Source organism: Vanessa tameamea, chromosome 12, assembly GCF_037043105.1.
Source record: "Vanessa tameamea isolate UH-Manoa-2023 chromosome 12, ilVanTame1 primary haplotype, whole genome shotgun sequence".
NCBI lineage: Eukaryota > Metazoa > Arthropoda > Insecta > Lepidoptera > Nymphalidae > Vanessa > Vanessa tameamea.
In genome coordinates this window covers 2,462,516-2,482,093 of record NC_087320.1, presented here as the reverse complement: position 1 = coordinate 2,482,093, position 19,578 = coordinate 2,462,516, and the positions used below count along the sequence as shown (strand labels likewise).

Sequence of the window (19,578 nt, the reverse complement as noted above, 5' to 3'; positions counted from 1 at the left end):
CATAGCGCTACCTGTTTACACTGTAAGGTGGTACGAAAATGAAGGATATTGCAACAACTATTATTTAGTGTTAAATCCAAAGGTCAGCTTTTGAAATAATAATAAGATTTTTTTTATTTTAATATTTTTCAGTAATAAATTATGATTTTGGATTTACTCAGTTTATTTTCCTCACATCGAATAATGAAAATCCATAGAGTATTTTTTCACATTGGTTCTGATTGTTTCAACACTTTTTGACATATTAAATTTCTTGCTTTACATGATTTAGCCATTTCCGCCAAGCACACGTGTAAAGTAATAGAACTATATCAAAGTGATTTATCTAGAACTATGATTGGGAAACTGACGAATACATTTATCGCTTATTATACTAATGCTCAGTCTGCTAAGGTGCGCTTATATGCAGAAACAATTGCTCGAACAACAATAAAACGTGAACGAAGGCAGAGGAGCTCATGGCTCCACTACCTTCGTTCACTGCCTTCGATGGGGAAATCTTTTATTAATCCTTAAAATTACTTCACTGGTTTCGATAAGATCGTTTTTTTTATTGTTCTATATACCTACTTGTATTCTTTATTGCTTATGATCGCCAACACAATTTCCGAGTTTCAGGTATGCTTGGATATTCTATTTACATTCTATATCTACTAGGCCTTGCGCTCGTAAGAAATGATGAGTTCTCGTTCATCATGAGATAAGAATGTTCGTTTAGATTGTGAATAAATGATCGTATATAATCGAGTTGAAAAATAAATTCATTAAGCATTTTCAAATTCACCCTGTAATAAAGTACACTTATCTTTAGAATTTAAAATACCTAAAGTTTACATAAAAATGCTATTCATTGCTTTCAATGATAATATTCATGTTAAAAAATGATGATAATGAACATTAACTTCTAACAGGACAGACATTAAGCCTGTCCTATTTGAAGTTAAATATCAACATCTAGTAACATTTATAAAATCAAGAGCTGGGAAACCGATGCTCATGATAGGCAACTACAAATACAACATTCACATTGAGAAATAAATCAAATCAGTATGGAGATGTCAAAAATGGAGACGAGGGATGTGTCGCGCTGAAGTGGCGACTATCAGGACAATGTCTGTGGCTTTTTCGTATTCCAGAGGACAAAATCATTAGTTCGAATGAAGTCCTAACTTTAGAAACTGGAATGTCGATGTTACTGATTTCTGAAATTGAATAACGGAAGTCCGTTTTCATGTTTCAATGCAGTTGTGCTAAATGCTTGTCTGCACGTTTGACGTTTGTATCTTTTTCCAATAAATTTTATAATAATATATATAAATAATATTTAATAAATATTTTACGATTTTACTTTGTTTTATTATCTCTTAACTAATTATTGTAAAGTTCTGATTTATGTATTTTAATAATTTAATCGTTAATTAAACGTATTTGGTCCGTCGTAAATTTACTGTTCTATATTCTTGAGAAATTAAATAAATTTACAGTTGATTAATTTATGTTTTAACATTACCTTGAACTCATATTTGTTTATACTTTTTTTTATAGAATATATTTATTTATTAAGAATATAAACTCAAAATTTATATTCTTAATAAGATGTTTTATTTATTTCCTGTTATTATAATAACTATCACTGTGAAAACTTTTCGACTCACAAGCATTTTATTAAATTACTTATAAAATTGTTATTCTTTCAAATTTTTTAAGCAACTTGTATAAAATTTACCATTTTTGTTATAGACATTCTTACAATCACCTTACTTACAATAAAAAATAATATAAAAGAAACATAACAAAGTTTTGTTATAAATTTTCGTGTTCGAGTTTTAGTTATAATTAATATAGAGATAATAGTTCCAGTATTTACGACATCAGCTTTTGGTAGACCTGTTATTCTACTGGGAAAGCGACGATATAATTTATACAATTGCCGAGGGCTAAAGTCAACGTGGAGATGTGTCAAGTGGAGTGCCGGTTGTCGCAGCTCTTTCATCACAGTTGAAAATAATATGCATAACATAAAAGATAAACACACACACTAGTGAACTGAATAATAATGTTTGTCTGTTGCACCTCATGCAACTTTTTGTTTCAATATTGTAATTTTTAGTTTTAAGTTTGGGTGCAATAAAGTATAAATAAATAAATAAAATAAATAATTAATAAATTATCTTATTTTAATTTTCACACCAAATCCTTACATAAAGTCTTTATTTGTTGAAATAAAATTGTTTTGTTATATTAAGGCATTATAATTTCTTTTTAAGATTTTGTATGGTAACCTATGAGCTGCTTATTTTTGTTACAGATAATTCCCCTATTGTCAGTCCTACGCCCGTTGCGGATTTATAGTGTATTAATAGATTTTTTATAATTTAATGTTGTTTGAATTTGCAAATAAAATAAAAAATAAGGAATATTAAATATTATTTCATTAAAATTTAGGATATTACTTGTTTTTATCTCCCATGGAATACTTAATAACAATATTGAAAATCTATTTGAAATTTGGAATGCTTCAACATATTTACAATGTATATAAGGTCAATGTTTAAGTTTAAATAAAAATCCTTAATTATCTAGCTGTAGGAAATAATAGAAATATAGATATATATTATGATAGTTTTTAGCAGATAGTTGAAGGAATGTTAAGTAAGGGTTTTAATAGAAGTAATATTTAAACGTTATTATAATTTACAGTATCATTTGGAAAGTCGAGAGCTGGCAAACCGCTCTTGGTGATCGGAGACTACAAGTATAATATTCATCAAGAAAGGGATTTCAAGTCCATATGGAGGTGTCAGAAATGGAGGAAAGGATTGTGTCGTGCTGCAGTAGCCACTATCAACACCGTCAGCGGCGACCTGGTGGCCATATCATATACCAAACCCCACAATCATTGATGCCATGGTCTTGAAACAGCCAGCAGTGTAATCTCATCATATTCAGGGTTATTGGTAATTCGACGTAGTCCCGTTAGGAGGTAATAGGGGTGATTATGTGCGATAATTTTAACCCTCCTAACGGGAATACGTCGAATTACCAATAACCCTGTATACATTTATACGTGTGTATGTTGATAATTAGTGTCACTACTTTAACTTCGTTAAATAAAATAGCTTTGTAATATAATTATAGTTTTAATTTATTCTTTTGTATGTAATCATGATATCGATATCACTTTCGTCATTTCATTATTTTCGTCATTAACGTAAATTAGTTGATAACGTTATTGTTTCGAATTGTGTTTATTTTATTGTTTCATATATATTCTGGGTCTTGTAGATAAGATGGTAGATACATACGTTTAAAAATAAAAATGTTTTCAATTTTTAATATTCATCTAAAGTACATTATTAAAGTTATAAATAAACATAATATGTTTCAGAAATAGTTATAACCGAATCGAGATCAGGAAGACCTGTTATACAAATAGGCAAATTTCGTTACTACCGACACAGCAGTTACAGGGAGGGTAATGCGAAGTGCTTGTGGGTGTGCGTCAAGTGGTGCTCCGGCTGTCGGGGTTCACTGACCTCTATAGACTCGGAAATTGTCAAAATCAATAATAAACATAACCACGAATAATATAAACCTTAAGTCGAACGTTTAAATCCTTATTTAATAGTAACGCCGCTTTGTGACTATAACAAAGCAATATTTCAATGGCAGAAGGAGTAGACGAATTAGCCAATAGCTCTGCTATATTATGAGTATGTATATATGCTTTGCTATATATATGTAAAAACAATTTCTGATTAATAAATCTTTATTTATAATGAAACACTATTCCATATAAATATAAATATTTATTCCACTATAAATTTCAACGCCAATTCAATGTCAATTCAAGGTGATTTTTTTAATTCACATTTATTCCTCCTGGCATTGGAATAAGCTACAAGTGGAATTACCACTAATAGCTATAGAGCTAGATAGCCAAGACCGCTGGAGTCACCAGTACATTAGTGATAATAACGATAAGATGATAATGATTAATATAATACTGAGCAATATATAGACGAATACATATATTGTACATAAGTTTCATAAGTTCATTATGACTGTTGATATAATTTAATTTAAGTTATTAAGAGTTGTGAGTTGAATAAATGCAAATTGATTTTTGATTGACATATTATAAACTTAGGAAAAGCCAGCTTAGTTTTATTTGTTTCCGATGGCCCCGTGATGGTTGGTTTGTAGTGAGCTGATTTTAGTACAAATAAAATATGCATTAAAATTTTTTGATAAATTTTGTGACAAAGCTCGAAATAATTAACAACTTTCAATTATTAAAAAATACTTCTAGTTCCAATTTTTGTGTTCTTTTCTTGAAGATTGTGTGACTGTATGTTACTATATTATTTTACGACAATTTTTATAATGAATATAAAAGGTTCTCCTCTAAGAATAATACGAGTAAACTTATAAAAATATATTTATTAATTTCCGCTAAGACTATCGTAAGAAAGTGGTATGATATTCCAAAATGGTGGACGCGTAAGAAATATTATAAAAGTTAAGCAACAGTCTGCAGATGTCCTACTATTGAGCCTCTTCTACTCTTTGAGCAGAAGGTATAGACTCGTAGAATTTACTCCACAGCGCCACTCCAATGCGAGTTGGTGGATTGCGTAACAATAGAATTGTTTTAATCTCAATATAAATAAAAAGTGTTTGTCTTTTATTCATTATCGTCCTGACTTATTCGAGGAGGTAATTATATTACAACAATTGTCACATTCATTTTTATTTTGCAGCTATTGTATTAACACATTCGAGGCAGGGTAAGCCGATTATAAAGATTGGTAACTACCGCTTCTATAGACACAGCAGCTACAAGAGGAACAATGGACGATGTCTTTGGATATGCAGCAAGACCTACATGGGCTGCAGGGCCTCTGTCAATTGTATGGATAATATCATTATCAGAATGACTAATGTTCATAATCATTAATATACAAACCTGTATTTAATATTAAATCATATTTGTTGCTAATTTATTTTCTCATTGATATTTAGGTAATATATAAACCAATATAAGAATTATTGATAATTGTATTGAAATTTGTTGAAAATTTTGGCAAAGTAAACCGTTCATTTGATATATATGTATATTCTATCGTAGATAGTGTTATCGGTTAATCATTTTTAAGAGTTTTTAAATAGATCTTTCCTTATAGTTAATAGCTTGCAAACTTATATTAATGAAACTAGACATACGAGTATGAGTCTGTTTGGCTTATAATAAATTAAAATTTCTACTTATGAGAATTTTTATTTATTTCATATGATAATTAAGTAAGTTAACTACTGTAATTGAACTCAAAATTAATTGTACAATAAGCCTTAACCTAAACCTGTAATGGTAAAATTTTGTATAGTTAGTAATGTCCGCTTGAACAATAAAAAAATATAATAGAATCTCGTGAATTTTGAATTTAAGTGTTTTCTAAAAAGGTTTGTTGTTTTGAAACGCTGTCTAGTATTTTACTTTTTCTGTGTGTCTTTTTATCCTTCATTGTCGCCATTATATCACAAAACCTCCTTTTCCCTTCAATACGACTTACGTTGCGTAACTTTATTCAAGAAAACATTCAATCTTAACGAATGGTAGAATTGTCTACGAGGCGTAAGTATAAACCGTTTCTATACAGAACTTTGTGTGAGTTTTGTAATTGCAAATATGTGACGTTAAAACTTATCAGAACAATACGATAACGTTCGGTTACTGATCTACAATAATGATTTGTTAATAATCGGGCATAAGTCGACACTAGTTTCAACATACTTTGTATGAGATGCATTATCCCACTTTTTTTTGTTTACTTGTAATTATAAAAGCACATTATATGACGCCATGTATTCACAATAAGTTTTAATTATGTGTTACATTTAGACAGTAGACCTTTCATATTTGGATAAATAAGGAGCAATCGTCTACTGTCTAAAAGAACATTAATAATACATTAATAATCCAACAACAACAACAAGAACCTTTTCTGTTTGTGATTATTCTATTGGTTTGTAAATGAAGTAGTTTTTTGTTAAGACTTACATTTTCATGATGAAATATTGAGTCCAAAAAATTGGGGTATTGTTGGATTTTGTCAAAGTTTTCTGATGTTGTACAATTGAAATCGAACTTGAAATTGTTGGTATAAAGGTTAACTATGATTAGGTAATCATGAATCATGTAATTATATGACAACATTAAGTTTTCCATTTTTGAACATATGAAAAAACTATTTTTATTTATAGGTCCAATATTTACAACATCCCGACGAGGTAATCCTGTTATTCAGATTGGCAACTACCGATACAGTCGTCATACAAGATACAAAGGCAAGAAGATATTGTGGCCCTGCGTTAAATGGGCTGTGACCAACTGCAGAGCTTCCGTCACAACTTTTGAAAACGAAATAATCGCAGTCAAGAATGAGCATAATCATTAAAACTTACATCTTGTATACATTTATGCAGTAAACTTCAATAAAACATAGCAATGAACGCTACAAAATGACCCAGCGATTTGTGCACAAGGAGACGTGGCAATTGCGCCATTATCGGTTCAATTGTTGACGTCGACGAGTTAAATAACCTTTTATTTATATAACAGACTTGACTTTATCTACAACAGTTTGTTATCTTTTTAAAGTACTTTTATAAAAGATTTTTAGGTTTGTAAGGATTGTATTTTCCTAAATGATAAGTTTATGAAGATAATTGTTTTTGGGAAGATATTTGTGGTAATATGCTGTATAATATTAATATTCATGTTACAGATGAGTGATTTGAGCTATGACTATATACAATGTAAATAAAATACACGTCTTTGTAAAATACATCACAGATCGTTTTGTATGTGCTATGTATTATTTACACAGTGCACATATCGGTGCAGGGTGAAGCTACACAGAACGTAAATACGTTTATAATCTATTTTTAGTAAGTTTTTAAGTAGTGCTCTATTCGTTCACTGTGTACAGCTATTACTGTGTTAAGTCGTGATATATTTATATTAATTTAGATTCTAGAATTAATATAATTTCCAACATACAACTTCCTCATCATTTTAATTACGAGTAAAATACAAATGCACCTTCTATTTCTGCCCTTCCTCCTAAATCTTGTCAATTAGTTAATTGGTTCGATGTGTCAATGTTTTCAAACGAACAGCAATAATAAATGATGATTTTTCAGAACCAGTGCTTGCGTTGTCGAGATGGGGCAAACCCGTCATGATGATTGGTAAATATCGTTACAATAAATACTGTCACGCGAAAGGTCCCAAAGCGAAATGGTATTGTGGCAAATGGAGTAAGGGATGCAGATCTTCAATAACGACTTATGATAACGAGATTGTTAAAATGAATTCAAATCATAATCATTAAATTCGATAATGTTTTTGCTTTCCTTAAATAAAAGTGTGATTAAAAGTGGAAGACTTTCTCTATGATCTAAAGTTCAGAGCCTGCGCTTAGTTAGTTCAAAGATACATAGTGTTAGATCGTATTTAGAGTGTCACGCCAGCGTCTGAAACAGGAGAGAGAGTTTGGTGTATTATTTTTGATGTGTAACAAAATATCTCGGCACTTTTTGTATAGCTGGTAGGCTAAGTTAATGGATGCCGTTACTATGGCGTGTTCGTGAAATCATCGACAATGTTACGAGTATGTGTGTACTCTTATTTTGTATTTGTATATTAAAAATACTCTTTGAGATTCCAACTTCAATATTGCCATCTGGCCTTTTTTGATAAGTCATTATATCAATCAATACAATATTTTCTATAAGAAGTCAATTCGTTACCATGATTCACATGTTTTTCTTTATTCCCATAAGCAATATGTAATACATTGATGCCAATCAAAACTAAAGGAATAAACTTATTTATTAAATATTAGATGGAATTTTCATTGTAACTCTTTTATGTGTTAGTATTCTACAAAATCGGTATCTGACTCTTTTTTATTAATAATTTACAAAAAGCCTCAAGAAAACTTTAGTCATGACGAAATAAATGCATTTTCTCATATTGACTTTAGTTGATTTAAGTATTTTTTTGTTTTATTTGAAAATAAATAAAAAAAGGTTAATTTCTTTTTCAGTGCCATTTTTTGGTGTTTCTAAATTCGGCCGACCGGTTATCATAATGGGCAATTACCGGTTCAATCGGCGCAGTCGTTGTAAAGGTTCACGAGCTCAATGGCAATGCTGTAAGTGGACTTCGACCGGCTGCAGAGCCTCCCTCATCACAATAGATGAAGTCATTATTAAGAATTCTAATTTTCACAATCATTAATATATTAATCACTAAATCGTTAAAAGAAAAAATACATTCAATTAGTTTTGTAAATACAAAATATTAAAAAAAAATCAAATGAAATAAAAATGTGGTTTGTACAGTATTAAAAAATATTTTAAATCATTTTTAAGTTAAGAGTTTGGTGAGAAAAAGTGACTAAGTTGGGCACGCCAATGATTTTAAGCTCGGTTCCCCTCCCCCCCATAAAAATACAATCCAAGGCGAGCTTTTAACAAAACCCTGGTTGTTCCAATTTGTAGAATATACTTATGAGTAAGCTCTCTTAATGATTCGTATATAGTATAGTGATTATTTTATATTATATGCCTTACTCATTACTTTTGTTTGCGAACTTCGGATAACACAATACTCAGAAAGTTTACGAGAATACTTTTTGAAAAAAGTAATTTTCAAACTATTATGTTTGTTGATACGATCTGGTACGATCATTTGATTTGAATTGTCGCTGAAACTAAAAAATATCGCGGCGAAGAAAAACTTTTTGAAAGACTTTAGATGTGTAGAATGTAGAATTAAGTGCTATTACACGAGGAACAATTAAAGAGAAGGGAAAGAAGTCATCAGAAGGATGTCTTGTAGAAGGAGGTCTGGAGAAGTCTTTGATGTTTTGCAGGCTTCTTCAAATATCTTTCAGCAATACATCAGAAAGTCATTGCATATAAATCCTTTTGAAATTAATTGAACCTGAGTATCTGGAAAAACTATTAAAATTAATATTGTTTTCAAATTTGCCGCCTTAGATTAGTCCATACCTATATATATATTTTTGTGTCTGTGACTGTTAAGAGTTGTTTTTAAATATTTTTTAATTTAGAAAAAGGATCGCTTACGATTGATTAGATTATGAGTAAAACTGTCTTTGGGATTCAAAAATGTCATTATAAATGAATTAATTTAAGATATTATCCAATGTTATACGTATAAATATAAACAAATGAGTAATATAATTAAATAATGTATCGAGAAATATAATAAGAAAGACATTTGAGACAAGGGTTAAAATACATAATCGAAAATTTTCATTAAAGTATTTTCATTTAAGTGTTTCTATATTATTTTTGTTGGTGAGTTTAATTATGATATATTATCTATGGAAATATTAATTATGCTTAATTAATATTTGTTATTAATATTTCAGAACCAATATTTACGCTGTCCAGATTTGGCAGACCGGTGGTGATGATAGGAATGTACCGCTATAACCAACGCACCCACAGCAAAGGACCCAGGGTACAGTGGCTGTGCTGCAAGAAAACAACCAAGGGCTGTAAAGCTTCGGTTATAACAATTGAACAAGAAGTAGTTAAAATTACCAACCAACATAACCATTTATGAACTGGTGTTGTACCGAAGGTGATAAAATATTGCAAGTAATATATTCGTTCAAAATGTGTGTGTATTTTAGTGATTTTTTTGTACGGTCTTAATGTTGGAATTTATACAAAAGTTATATTGTTGGCAAGCTGTGTTAGATATATCATAATAATTGTTGTTATATTTTTTTATTTAAATAATTACGCGGACGACCGAATGGGCCAACTGATGGTAAGTGGTCTCCACCGCCCATAAAATTGGTACTGTGTGATTTTTTTACCATTTCTTACATCGCCATAGTACCACTAACCTTGGGAGCAAAACGTTAAATCCCTTATGCCTGTAGATACATTGGCGCACTCGCTCTTCAAACCGGAACACAACAATGTTACGTATTGCTGTTTGGCGGTAGAATGAATGAACCTTACCACCAAGTAAATGTTTAAATATTTTAGTAATAATTATTATATGTATATAATACTTTAATTTAATGGTATATATAATTACACGAATAAAGATTTTGTTTAATTTTCTGTTTTTTGTTGCAATCCCTTAAGAAATAGAAACATTTTTTCATTTTATTTTTGTTACTTTGAGACTAGCCAATTATATTTGACATATTGTATCCCTGACTCTCATAATCCAATGGGACGGCAATCGTCTCGACCTGAAAGAGAACAGGCTCAGGACTAACGGCTTTAACTACTTTCAGAGGCACAGAAATGTACACACTTCCAAATTACAGATTTCAGGGTGCTATTGAGAAACTCCAATAATTTTTATCGGCCCGACCTGGGATTTGAAATTAAAACCTTCGGATCTGCGGTTCATATCTAGCCATTAAATTAATGAGGCAGTCAAACATATAACATGCAAAAAATTATTCATTCAAACATTTTGTTTCAAGGTAAGGCATATATTGTATGCACTTTAAGTTTGTAATTACAACCGTATTAATTGTGTCAACTTTCTTTCGGATATTTACTTTTTGCTTCACTGATGAGTAATAATTTATAATAAATAATATAAATATAAATAATAAATATAAATATTGGACAACATCACATACATTACTCTGATCCCAATGTAAGTAGCTAAAGCACTTGTGTTATGGAAATCAGAAGTAACGACGGTACCACAAACACCCAGACCCAAGACAACATAGAAAACTAATGAAGTTTTGCTACATCGACTTGGCCGAGAATCGAACCCGGGACCTCGGAGTGGCGTACCCATGAAAACCGGTGTACACACTACTCGACCACGGAGGTCGTCAATATACAGGGTTTGGTAATTCGACGTATTCCCGTTAGGAGGTGATAGGGGATTATTTGCGATAATTTTAACCCCCATATGCATGATGCAAATGTGAACCATTTTTGAGAGGGAATATTCTTGTTATTAAGGACGTATTGTACATGAAATACAGTGGAAAAGATAACGAAACGTGATATGTTATCAGGTCCCACTCCTTTTGAGCCATCAAATCTTTTTTCTTAATAATGTTAATCCAAAATAAATTACTACCAAAGACATTAAAAGTAGGTATTTTTTTTAAATTATATGACAACAGACTATTTATACTACATACTAAAATATGTGGGATAAAATGGATGGTTTTGGTAATACCAGTAATCGTAACTATCATCTTGCTACACTTTGCAGATGTCATTTTTGGCTTATCAATACGTGGTCAGCCGATCATACAAATCGGTGAAAATATATTTAATCGTTGAAGCACCTGCCGGGGCCAAAGGGTCCAGTGGCAGTTATTTATCACTTATAATAATGAGATAATTTTCATAAAAGAAATTAAACATACGCATTAAAAATACTTTTAAAAATATGCACTTTTTAAGAGAATAATTCTCCAGCCTGGTCCAAAAATCTAGCTGATATGAATAACTCTTACTTTTGGTTCTATCTATTCAGGCACGGAGGCGCGCCTCTCCACGATGTGAAAGGATTTTCGTATATAATATGATGAGACTTATGGTCTGACATTCCAAACGTCAATGTCAAGCTGATAGATTGGTATTAAATTAATTTTCTTTGGCGAGAGGCAGCGCGAATTACGGTCGTATCTATATATATATATATATATATATAGTATGTTATATACTGTTTTGTGATAATATTGACATACCGGAAATATATCAAATTATTTTGTGCTCAATACATACATATATTCTTGTTAAAAATTTATAAAATTAATTTCGCTTTTTTTATTATAGATATATATTTTTTGTATTGTAAAAATTAATAGAAAATTTGTTTTCTACATAATTTTTTTTTCAGTAACCATCATTCTTAAATTTTATAGGAATTATACCTTTTCTTGAAGGCGGTAAATACATAAATACTACACATATCAATATAATACGACGATTTGCAGAGACGACACGACATTGGACGTAATATACTAACCAAACGACACGTATCAAACTACAAACATCATGTATACTTCAATTTATAATTTTAATTATGAAAGTCAATTATATTCTTAGAAAAAAAAAATGTTTGTTATTTTTTGTGCCGTACTTACATTTCAAATGATTCAATTTCAGATTTATTGGACCCAATGAATTTTTTTCAAGGCAACAAGCCAAAATACGCCGTATCCAAGCAAGGAGGACTTGTGATCCAGATTGGAACAGATCGGTTTTACCAGCACAGGAAGAATAAGGACTTACAAGCTCAATGGCTGTGCACTAAGAGGAGGTTGAGTGGTTGTAGGGCATCGTTGACGACCGTAAACAACGAGATTATCAAAGTGCACAATGAACACAGTCATAGCTAATATCTTTTTATCGTATGTACTACGTATATCTATAAAATGTTGTGTGTGTATCATAAAATGATACGAATGCTTTGCTTCACTCGCACATATTGTTTTTATAAAATGTTTTTGGACAAATCAAATCAAATCAAATCAAAAATCTTTATTCAATATAGAAGTGTTTACACTTGCTTATTGATTGTCAAAAATCTACCACCGGTTCGGAATTTAGCACCTCGGACCTGAGAAGAACCGGCGAAAGAAACTCAGCGGGATATTTTTTTTTTTTTTTTTCATTTTGCATGTATGTGGACAAAATATTCACATCGCCTTTACATACAACAGATTATATGGCAACAATATATAATTTGCTACTTGTAAATACTCCACATATAAGATGTGTAAGTAAAATAATCTAATGGGTTTAAAGTGTAAAAACTAAAACAAATTAGATAAACATAAGAAAACTTGCGCTAGCTTGCATTAACAGGGGCATTGAAGTTTTATTAACGGCGTTTGATGGTTGTATCGGTTATCGATTTTGGGTAAACTTTAATAATATCCGAACAAGCGGAATAGAATTAGTTTCATAAAAAATAACGAATCCTTATTTAAAAAATCTTCTTTGACTGTATTTGTTAATGCTGAATGGAAATAAATATTAGGTAAGGAAACTTAATTATTTTTAATTGTATTTAGGTATTTCACTTAAGCCAATGCAATACGGATGTATAAAAATTGTTGGTTGAGCCATCGTTGTGGGATTCGGTGAATAATATCTTCAAAATCACATATCACTTCATGTAACGTTTAATTTCGATAAACTGCCTTAGCTTCCTGAAATAGTATTTAGTATTTAAGGCAAGGCGCTGTCCCTAGGCTATACCCGATTCCTTTAGTTTCAAACAACAAATGTTTTAATTATGGGAAGTGACATAGGAGTAATAACGTAATAATTTTAAATAAAACACGCTAAATTATTATTCCAACCTGGAGAGCTTCTTAATTTGAGCTTAATAGGTGCAGATTCGTTCAGGATCAGTTTAATTGATGGCAAACATAGAAATGTGCTATTTAGATAAAAATATGCACTAATGTACTTGTTTAATGTAATAGCATCTTTTGTACTTTTATGCTTCGATAAGATTAGCAGAAGTTATTTTAGTATTAGGCTGATTTAATTTGGTTATGGTTTTTTAAAGATTTAAGTAGCTGGTCTTTTTAAAATTTTCTTCATATATTATTGTTGATGAAGCAGTTCCGAAAATTACGATATATTTAATAAGTAGGTCTGTATTCAGTTTCTTTAGTAGTAAAGAGCGAAGCTCTTTTTGCATTATTTTATGTAATGTATCTAAATATACGGTTTGATTATACTATATATTTGATTATAGGTAAGATTGTGTTATTCTTATTTAAAGATTCCACGAGATTATTAAAGGGTTGTATAACAATGTTTGTTTCATAGTAAACATGAGATGATTTAGAAAATTACCGTTTTAGTTAAAATAAAAAAGAAATATATTATGTTTAAGTTAAAACATTAAATTTATCATTTTCTTAGCAATTGTTTTATTTTTGCCACCACTAAATGACATAAAAAAGCTTTTTAACCAGCGGTTAGTAGTATTTATATACTGTTTTCAACAAGATCACAGAAAGCGTTCAAAAGGCGGCTGTCGCCAAATTTTAAACAGATTTGTGTATAATTTGAAACTATTAATAAACACTATATAATATGTCGTTTTTTTTCTTTTCTCTTTTTTTTTTGTTGAATATTTTGCCAATAAGTCATATCGATACCTACCAAACAAAAGGCTGTAACATATTTTTTGGCAAAATTAGATTTTGGTTCTATAATGTAACATTATATAAATACTACAAAAACATATTTTCACTAAATACCGATATTTTAACTTGTGACGATTAGACTACGCACCGGCCAATCACGGCACAGCAGTGACGTCCTACCATGTAAAAAGTACAGTAATATTACTTCCGAGTTTAAAACTCTAAAAAGATAAGAAACTGTATGTTTTGTATATTTTAATGTTTTGTTTTTATTAGAAACTGGTACTAGAGTAATTTACGGTCGTCAAAGATTATGAAATTAGCTTTAAATCACTAAAATGATTCGAACTTATTTTCACGTTCGAATCATTTTGGTTATTTACGGCTGACGATCGTAAGTAAAATGACGAGTTTATTTCTTGCTTTATCTTAATTTGCATGCTTATCTGATCTCGATTTGCATGCTTGTCTGTGAATCATGTTAGTAAATGCTTTATAAATACATTTTCATCACTATTTTTGAAACAGAAATTTAACATCTGTCCAACCCAAAATGTCGTAACATGAAAGATGCGACTTTAAGCGTGGTCGATATTTTTGTACTATGCGTAACTTTAACTTACGATTGTATGCGATGTTTGATATTAAAGTAATAATTGAGCATAACGGTGTATCTTTGTCATACGCTTTCATGCTTTGATTTGAATTTAAGTTAAGATTCGATGTATTATTTTATATTTCCGAAATGAATTATTTTAGATATTTATGATAACGTTTTTGTGATTATTGTAACTTATAATCAACCTTGTAGTAATCATAATTTAATTTTTAGATTCTCCTATTTCCCCGGTTTCTCAACGCTGCTGCAATAATTATAAATTATTATACGGTGACTCATTTATGAATAGCAGCCGAAGTTTTGATGATAGTGATAATGAGGTACCAACTACTTCTAATTTTGATGAAACTCTGCCGCCTACTTCGACAACTGTAGAAGTGATTGAAAAAAAATTTTCGAGTTCAGAATTTTGTCTAGACGAAAATGCAGGAGATCGTTTTGAAAATCGAACGCCTGTGCCACCATCAACGAAGATTTTTACTGAAGTTTTTTGTGAATCCTTAACACCAGATGTAAGTCCTTTACAAGATTGCGATATTATTTCACCAAGCTGCGTAAGCCGAGTCAGTACGCCCCAATCAAGTAAGGCTTCAAGTGACGATTCTTCTTCTTGTTCGTCTATAAGCCACACGCCGACTGGTAGAATTGGTCGAAAACGACAACATCGCCATGGCGAGTGGAAAGACGTAAAAAGAAAGTATCTGAAAAACTTAGGCAAAGAATATTTGAGTAGAAATGGCATCTCTAGAGATGCAAAAACTTTAAAAAACCCATGTCCTGCGACTTGTCGACTTAGATGTTCTGAAAAAATCAATGCCCAGGAACGTGAGCATATTTTGAAGTGGTTTTGGCAACTCGGAGACCACTCCAAACAGTGGGATTATATTGCTAGTCATACTGAACTAATTGACACTGGATATCCTTTTACATCAAAAGCTGTATCAAGACGCAAGAAAACTATTAAGTATTTTTTAGTTTTAACTAATTCTAGCAGCAATAGTATGCCATTGAAGGTGCCGGTATGTAAAACAATGTTTTTAAACACGCTTTCTATTGGCGAAAGGACAGTTCAAACAGCCATAGCAAAGTGGTCTCTTGGAGGTGGGTCCATATCTCCTGATCGTCGTGGGGGACGCAGGGTTATACAAATCAATGACGACGTCAAACAGGGAGTCATACGGCACGTTAAAACCTTCCAGCCCGTCGAATCTAATTACGTGCGAAAAAAAACAAGTAAACTGTACCTGGATGCTGACCTCACATTTACAAAAATGTTTTCATTGTATAATGAGTGGTGCACTACGGAAAATATTATTCATAAAGCGAAAACACTTCGACAGTATCGTGATATTATAAATCAAAACTTAAATATTTCGTTTTATAAACCTAAGAAAGATTAATGAAATGAATGTCACAGATACAACAAAAATATAAATACAATGTCTGAAGATGAAAAACAAAAGCAAGCAAATTGTGTGAAAAATAAAGTTATAGAGAGAAATTAAAGAAACAATAAAAAGGAGCCATTGAAAATAAGGGTAAATTATCCCCATGGTAATGTTGGTATATTTTCAATTTCACCGTATTTGATCTTGCCAAATTAAAGGAATATTACTATATGAAGCCTGAAGTTGATAGTTGTTTGTGAAGTAGCTAGTTGTTTGTTGAAATTTATTGACCTGAAAGTTAAAGATGGAGCAGATGAATTTCGGTTCTGGTTCGACAATTGTGCCGGTCAAAACAAAAACTGTGTTGAATTTTCATTATATATTTATGTTGCTAAAAATATTGTATAACAATAGTTTACAGGTTTTTGGAACGTGGACATACACAGAACGGGGTGATTCTGTGCATGAGTTTATTTATATTATGCATACTCATTCACCAGAGCAATGGTATGCTTTAGTTAGATGGTCTTAAGTTAACCTACCCTGTTATAATGTTACTGAAATGATTGTGACAGATTTTTATAAAATCAAAGCTTGCTTGTGAGTAAAAACTAAACCAAAAACTCAAAGAAATTAAAAAATATCATGGAATAAAATAAAAGACGACGTCGTAATATCTCACGAACCATAATTCTAAATTATTGCTTTAATTTTGATGAAAAAAATATAATGTAATTGATAACTCAAAAAATCAGAATTTAAATGATTTACTTATTATTGCAGTTAAATATTCATAGATAGATTCTTTGCCAAGGGTGTACTATCCCCATCTTGTTTATTACGAAAATTGATCGCTTGAGAGAATGAGGCGTATATTGTTTTCCATTCGTCAGATGAATCGTAAAAAAGTAATATTTAATAATTATTATGTTTAAGAGAATTGAACATTGTTTTTATACATATTTATTACATAACATACTGATGTTTCATTAAACAATGCAAGAACTTTTTTGTAAATAATTAATAAGAGGTATACACTTATATAAATAATAAGAGTATCTTTTTGTTTGTATAAAGTGTATTGATACTACGTTCTTATAATTATTGTTATCTATTTTTTTTAAAAAAGTACCAATTTTACCATTTTTTTTATGTCTAAAGGTTGATTATTGCAGTACATATCAATAAAACTATTTAAAAAATGTGTTTTTTTCACAGCATACGACTCCTGATTTAATTTATATAAAAATCTGTACACAGCATAGAGTCTTACGACTGAAATATGACCTTATTCGTAATGTACTAGTTTTGTTTTCACATACGTACTATATTTGGCGGCTAAACAGTACGAGCGTACGGTTAAGAAGTAGTCTCTCCTGAAAAATCACAAATTTGATCTTACGAACTAATGCGTGGGATATCATTGAGAAGATTTTATTTAATATAAAGTGACAATTTGAAATAGATTGTAACTTTTTAAAATTAATAAATTAAATTCCTTTGAGTAAAATATTTATTTGGATATGTTCACAACCGTGACAGCGTAAGAAACAAATCCCACTTCAGAACATTCAACGTATATTTACCACAAGAAAGTACTTACAGCAATGTTTTAAAGAAAGCAAATATTACATAGACTTTCTTATGAAAGAAATATTCTTTTCAAATATATATTCTGTGAATATGATGTGAATTTGAATGATAATAATCAATAATTGTTTAATTCAATATGGTGGTTAATATGGTGGTCATATAATTCAACACTGTAACATGACAATTCAAAAGTGCTTTTATGAGCCTACTTGAAAAGGAAAATTATGATTTAAATTTTTTTGATTATTTATTTTAATGCATATTTAAATGTATTTTGTTTTGCAGCCGAACCAGTGTACACGGTCTCAAAGTTTGGAAAACCCGTCATACAGATTGGTGGGTACAGATACAATAGACGCAGTGCTTGTAAAACTGCGCGAGCGCAGTGGCTTTGCTCGAAATGGTCATTAGGATGCCGCGCGTCTTTAATTACTCTCCGGGATGAAATTATTAATACGAAGAATGTTCATAATCATTGAACATGTTTGTGAAACTGTGAGTGATTCATATTCGTAAAGCTTTTGGATTTCGAAATAAATATTTCAATTAATAGTTCATCGTCTTTTGAAATGAAAATAGTCTATAAATTAATTAAGGATATAAACTCTCTGTATATCGTGATAATTATTTTTATCGAAATATTATCTAAAACAAAATTATGTAAAAATATTATAAGCGGTCTATGTTCATGATTGTTCATACATCATACATGGCTCATCAATGTTCCATACATTGGTCGCGTACACCGCTTGTAGTTATTTTTATATTCTTGATACTTTTGTCGAAAAATAACCCGTAGAAATATTGAATGTGGCGATAGTTGTTGTTTCGATAAGCATTTGTATAGAGTTTGTATACATTTTTATTTTACGTTCTTTATTTAGCAAAATATATACACTATAGAAGTTTTAGAAATGTATCTGTTTGTTATATGACAAGGTTATTTGTTGCTCAATTATTTTAATAATAGTCATATGTCACATTTCCAAATGGAATTGGGATTAAAGCTATTTGTACAAATAGTATATCTAATATAGTATGGTTAAAATGTGTTTAGTCAATAATATTTAAAACAAGCTTCTTTATTACATTGTATGTTAAATAAGTGTACTGTTTACTTTAATAAATATGGCTGTGAAAACTTTTTTTTTTTAATCCTATTTAGTACTAAACGTATGTACACTATTCAAGTAAGTACATTGTTCCAGTTACTTACTTCACAGTCACACATTAATCGTCGAAATTGATGGTAATTAAAAATATATTATAATTATAACATATAACCAATCCATATAAATTAAAAAGTAGTTTTTTTTAAAATATAATATACCTACACAATGAAGTATAAAGATATGCACCTTGCACATTCACGACGAGAGAGCGTTATGTCGTTTGACGTCACGTCATACTAGTCCATCTCACCTCCAATGATATTTCTTTATTTGATACATTGAAAATACTATTTTCACATTGAATTCATTTTAGGTGCCGTGTTTTCTACATCACAAAGAGGGTGCTTGGTGTTAGACATAGGAAACAATAGATTTTATAAAAATAATAAAAGTCTTGGTCTTAAAGCCGCTTGGTTCTGCAAGAAACGAAGATTCGGGTGTCGAGCGTCGGTGATTGTCTGCGGAGATACGATTGTGTGCACAAAGAACGATCATAACCATGACTAGAGATAACATTAAGTTATCTGGAAGAGATGGCTATTTGCCGCGAATCTACTATTTCGAACTAAACTATTTTTTTGTCCCAATTT

General features: G+C 30.5%; 1 protein-coding gene and 1 long non-coding RNA gene across 5 annotated transcripts in view; one reads left to right on the top strand and one right to left on the bottom strand.

The window, feature by feature from the left end:
• The window catches only part of LOC113393037 (protein tramtrack, beta isoform-like), a 338,507-nt gene that overhangs the window by 91,810 nt on the left and 227,119 nt on the right, over positions 1–19,578 (top strand). Inside the window, exon 5 of one of the 4 annotated variants that reach the window (XM_064216344.1) lies at positions 15,049–16,250. The exons of the other annotated variants lie outside the window; for them this stretch is intronic. Coding sequence (XP_064072414.1) covers positions 15,049–16,235 — 1,187 coding nt within the window. The 3' untranslated portion in view covers positions 16,236–16,250. Of the gene's footprint in view, positions 1–15,048; positions 16,251–19,578 lie in introns of those variants that run through there. 4 annotated transcript variants of the gene reach the window in all.
• The window catches only part of LOC135193526 (uncharacterized), a 199,132-nt gene that overhangs the window by 170,969 nt on the left and 8,585 nt on the right, over positions 1–19,578 (bottom strand). The gene's annotated exons all lie outside the window — the stretch shown is intronic.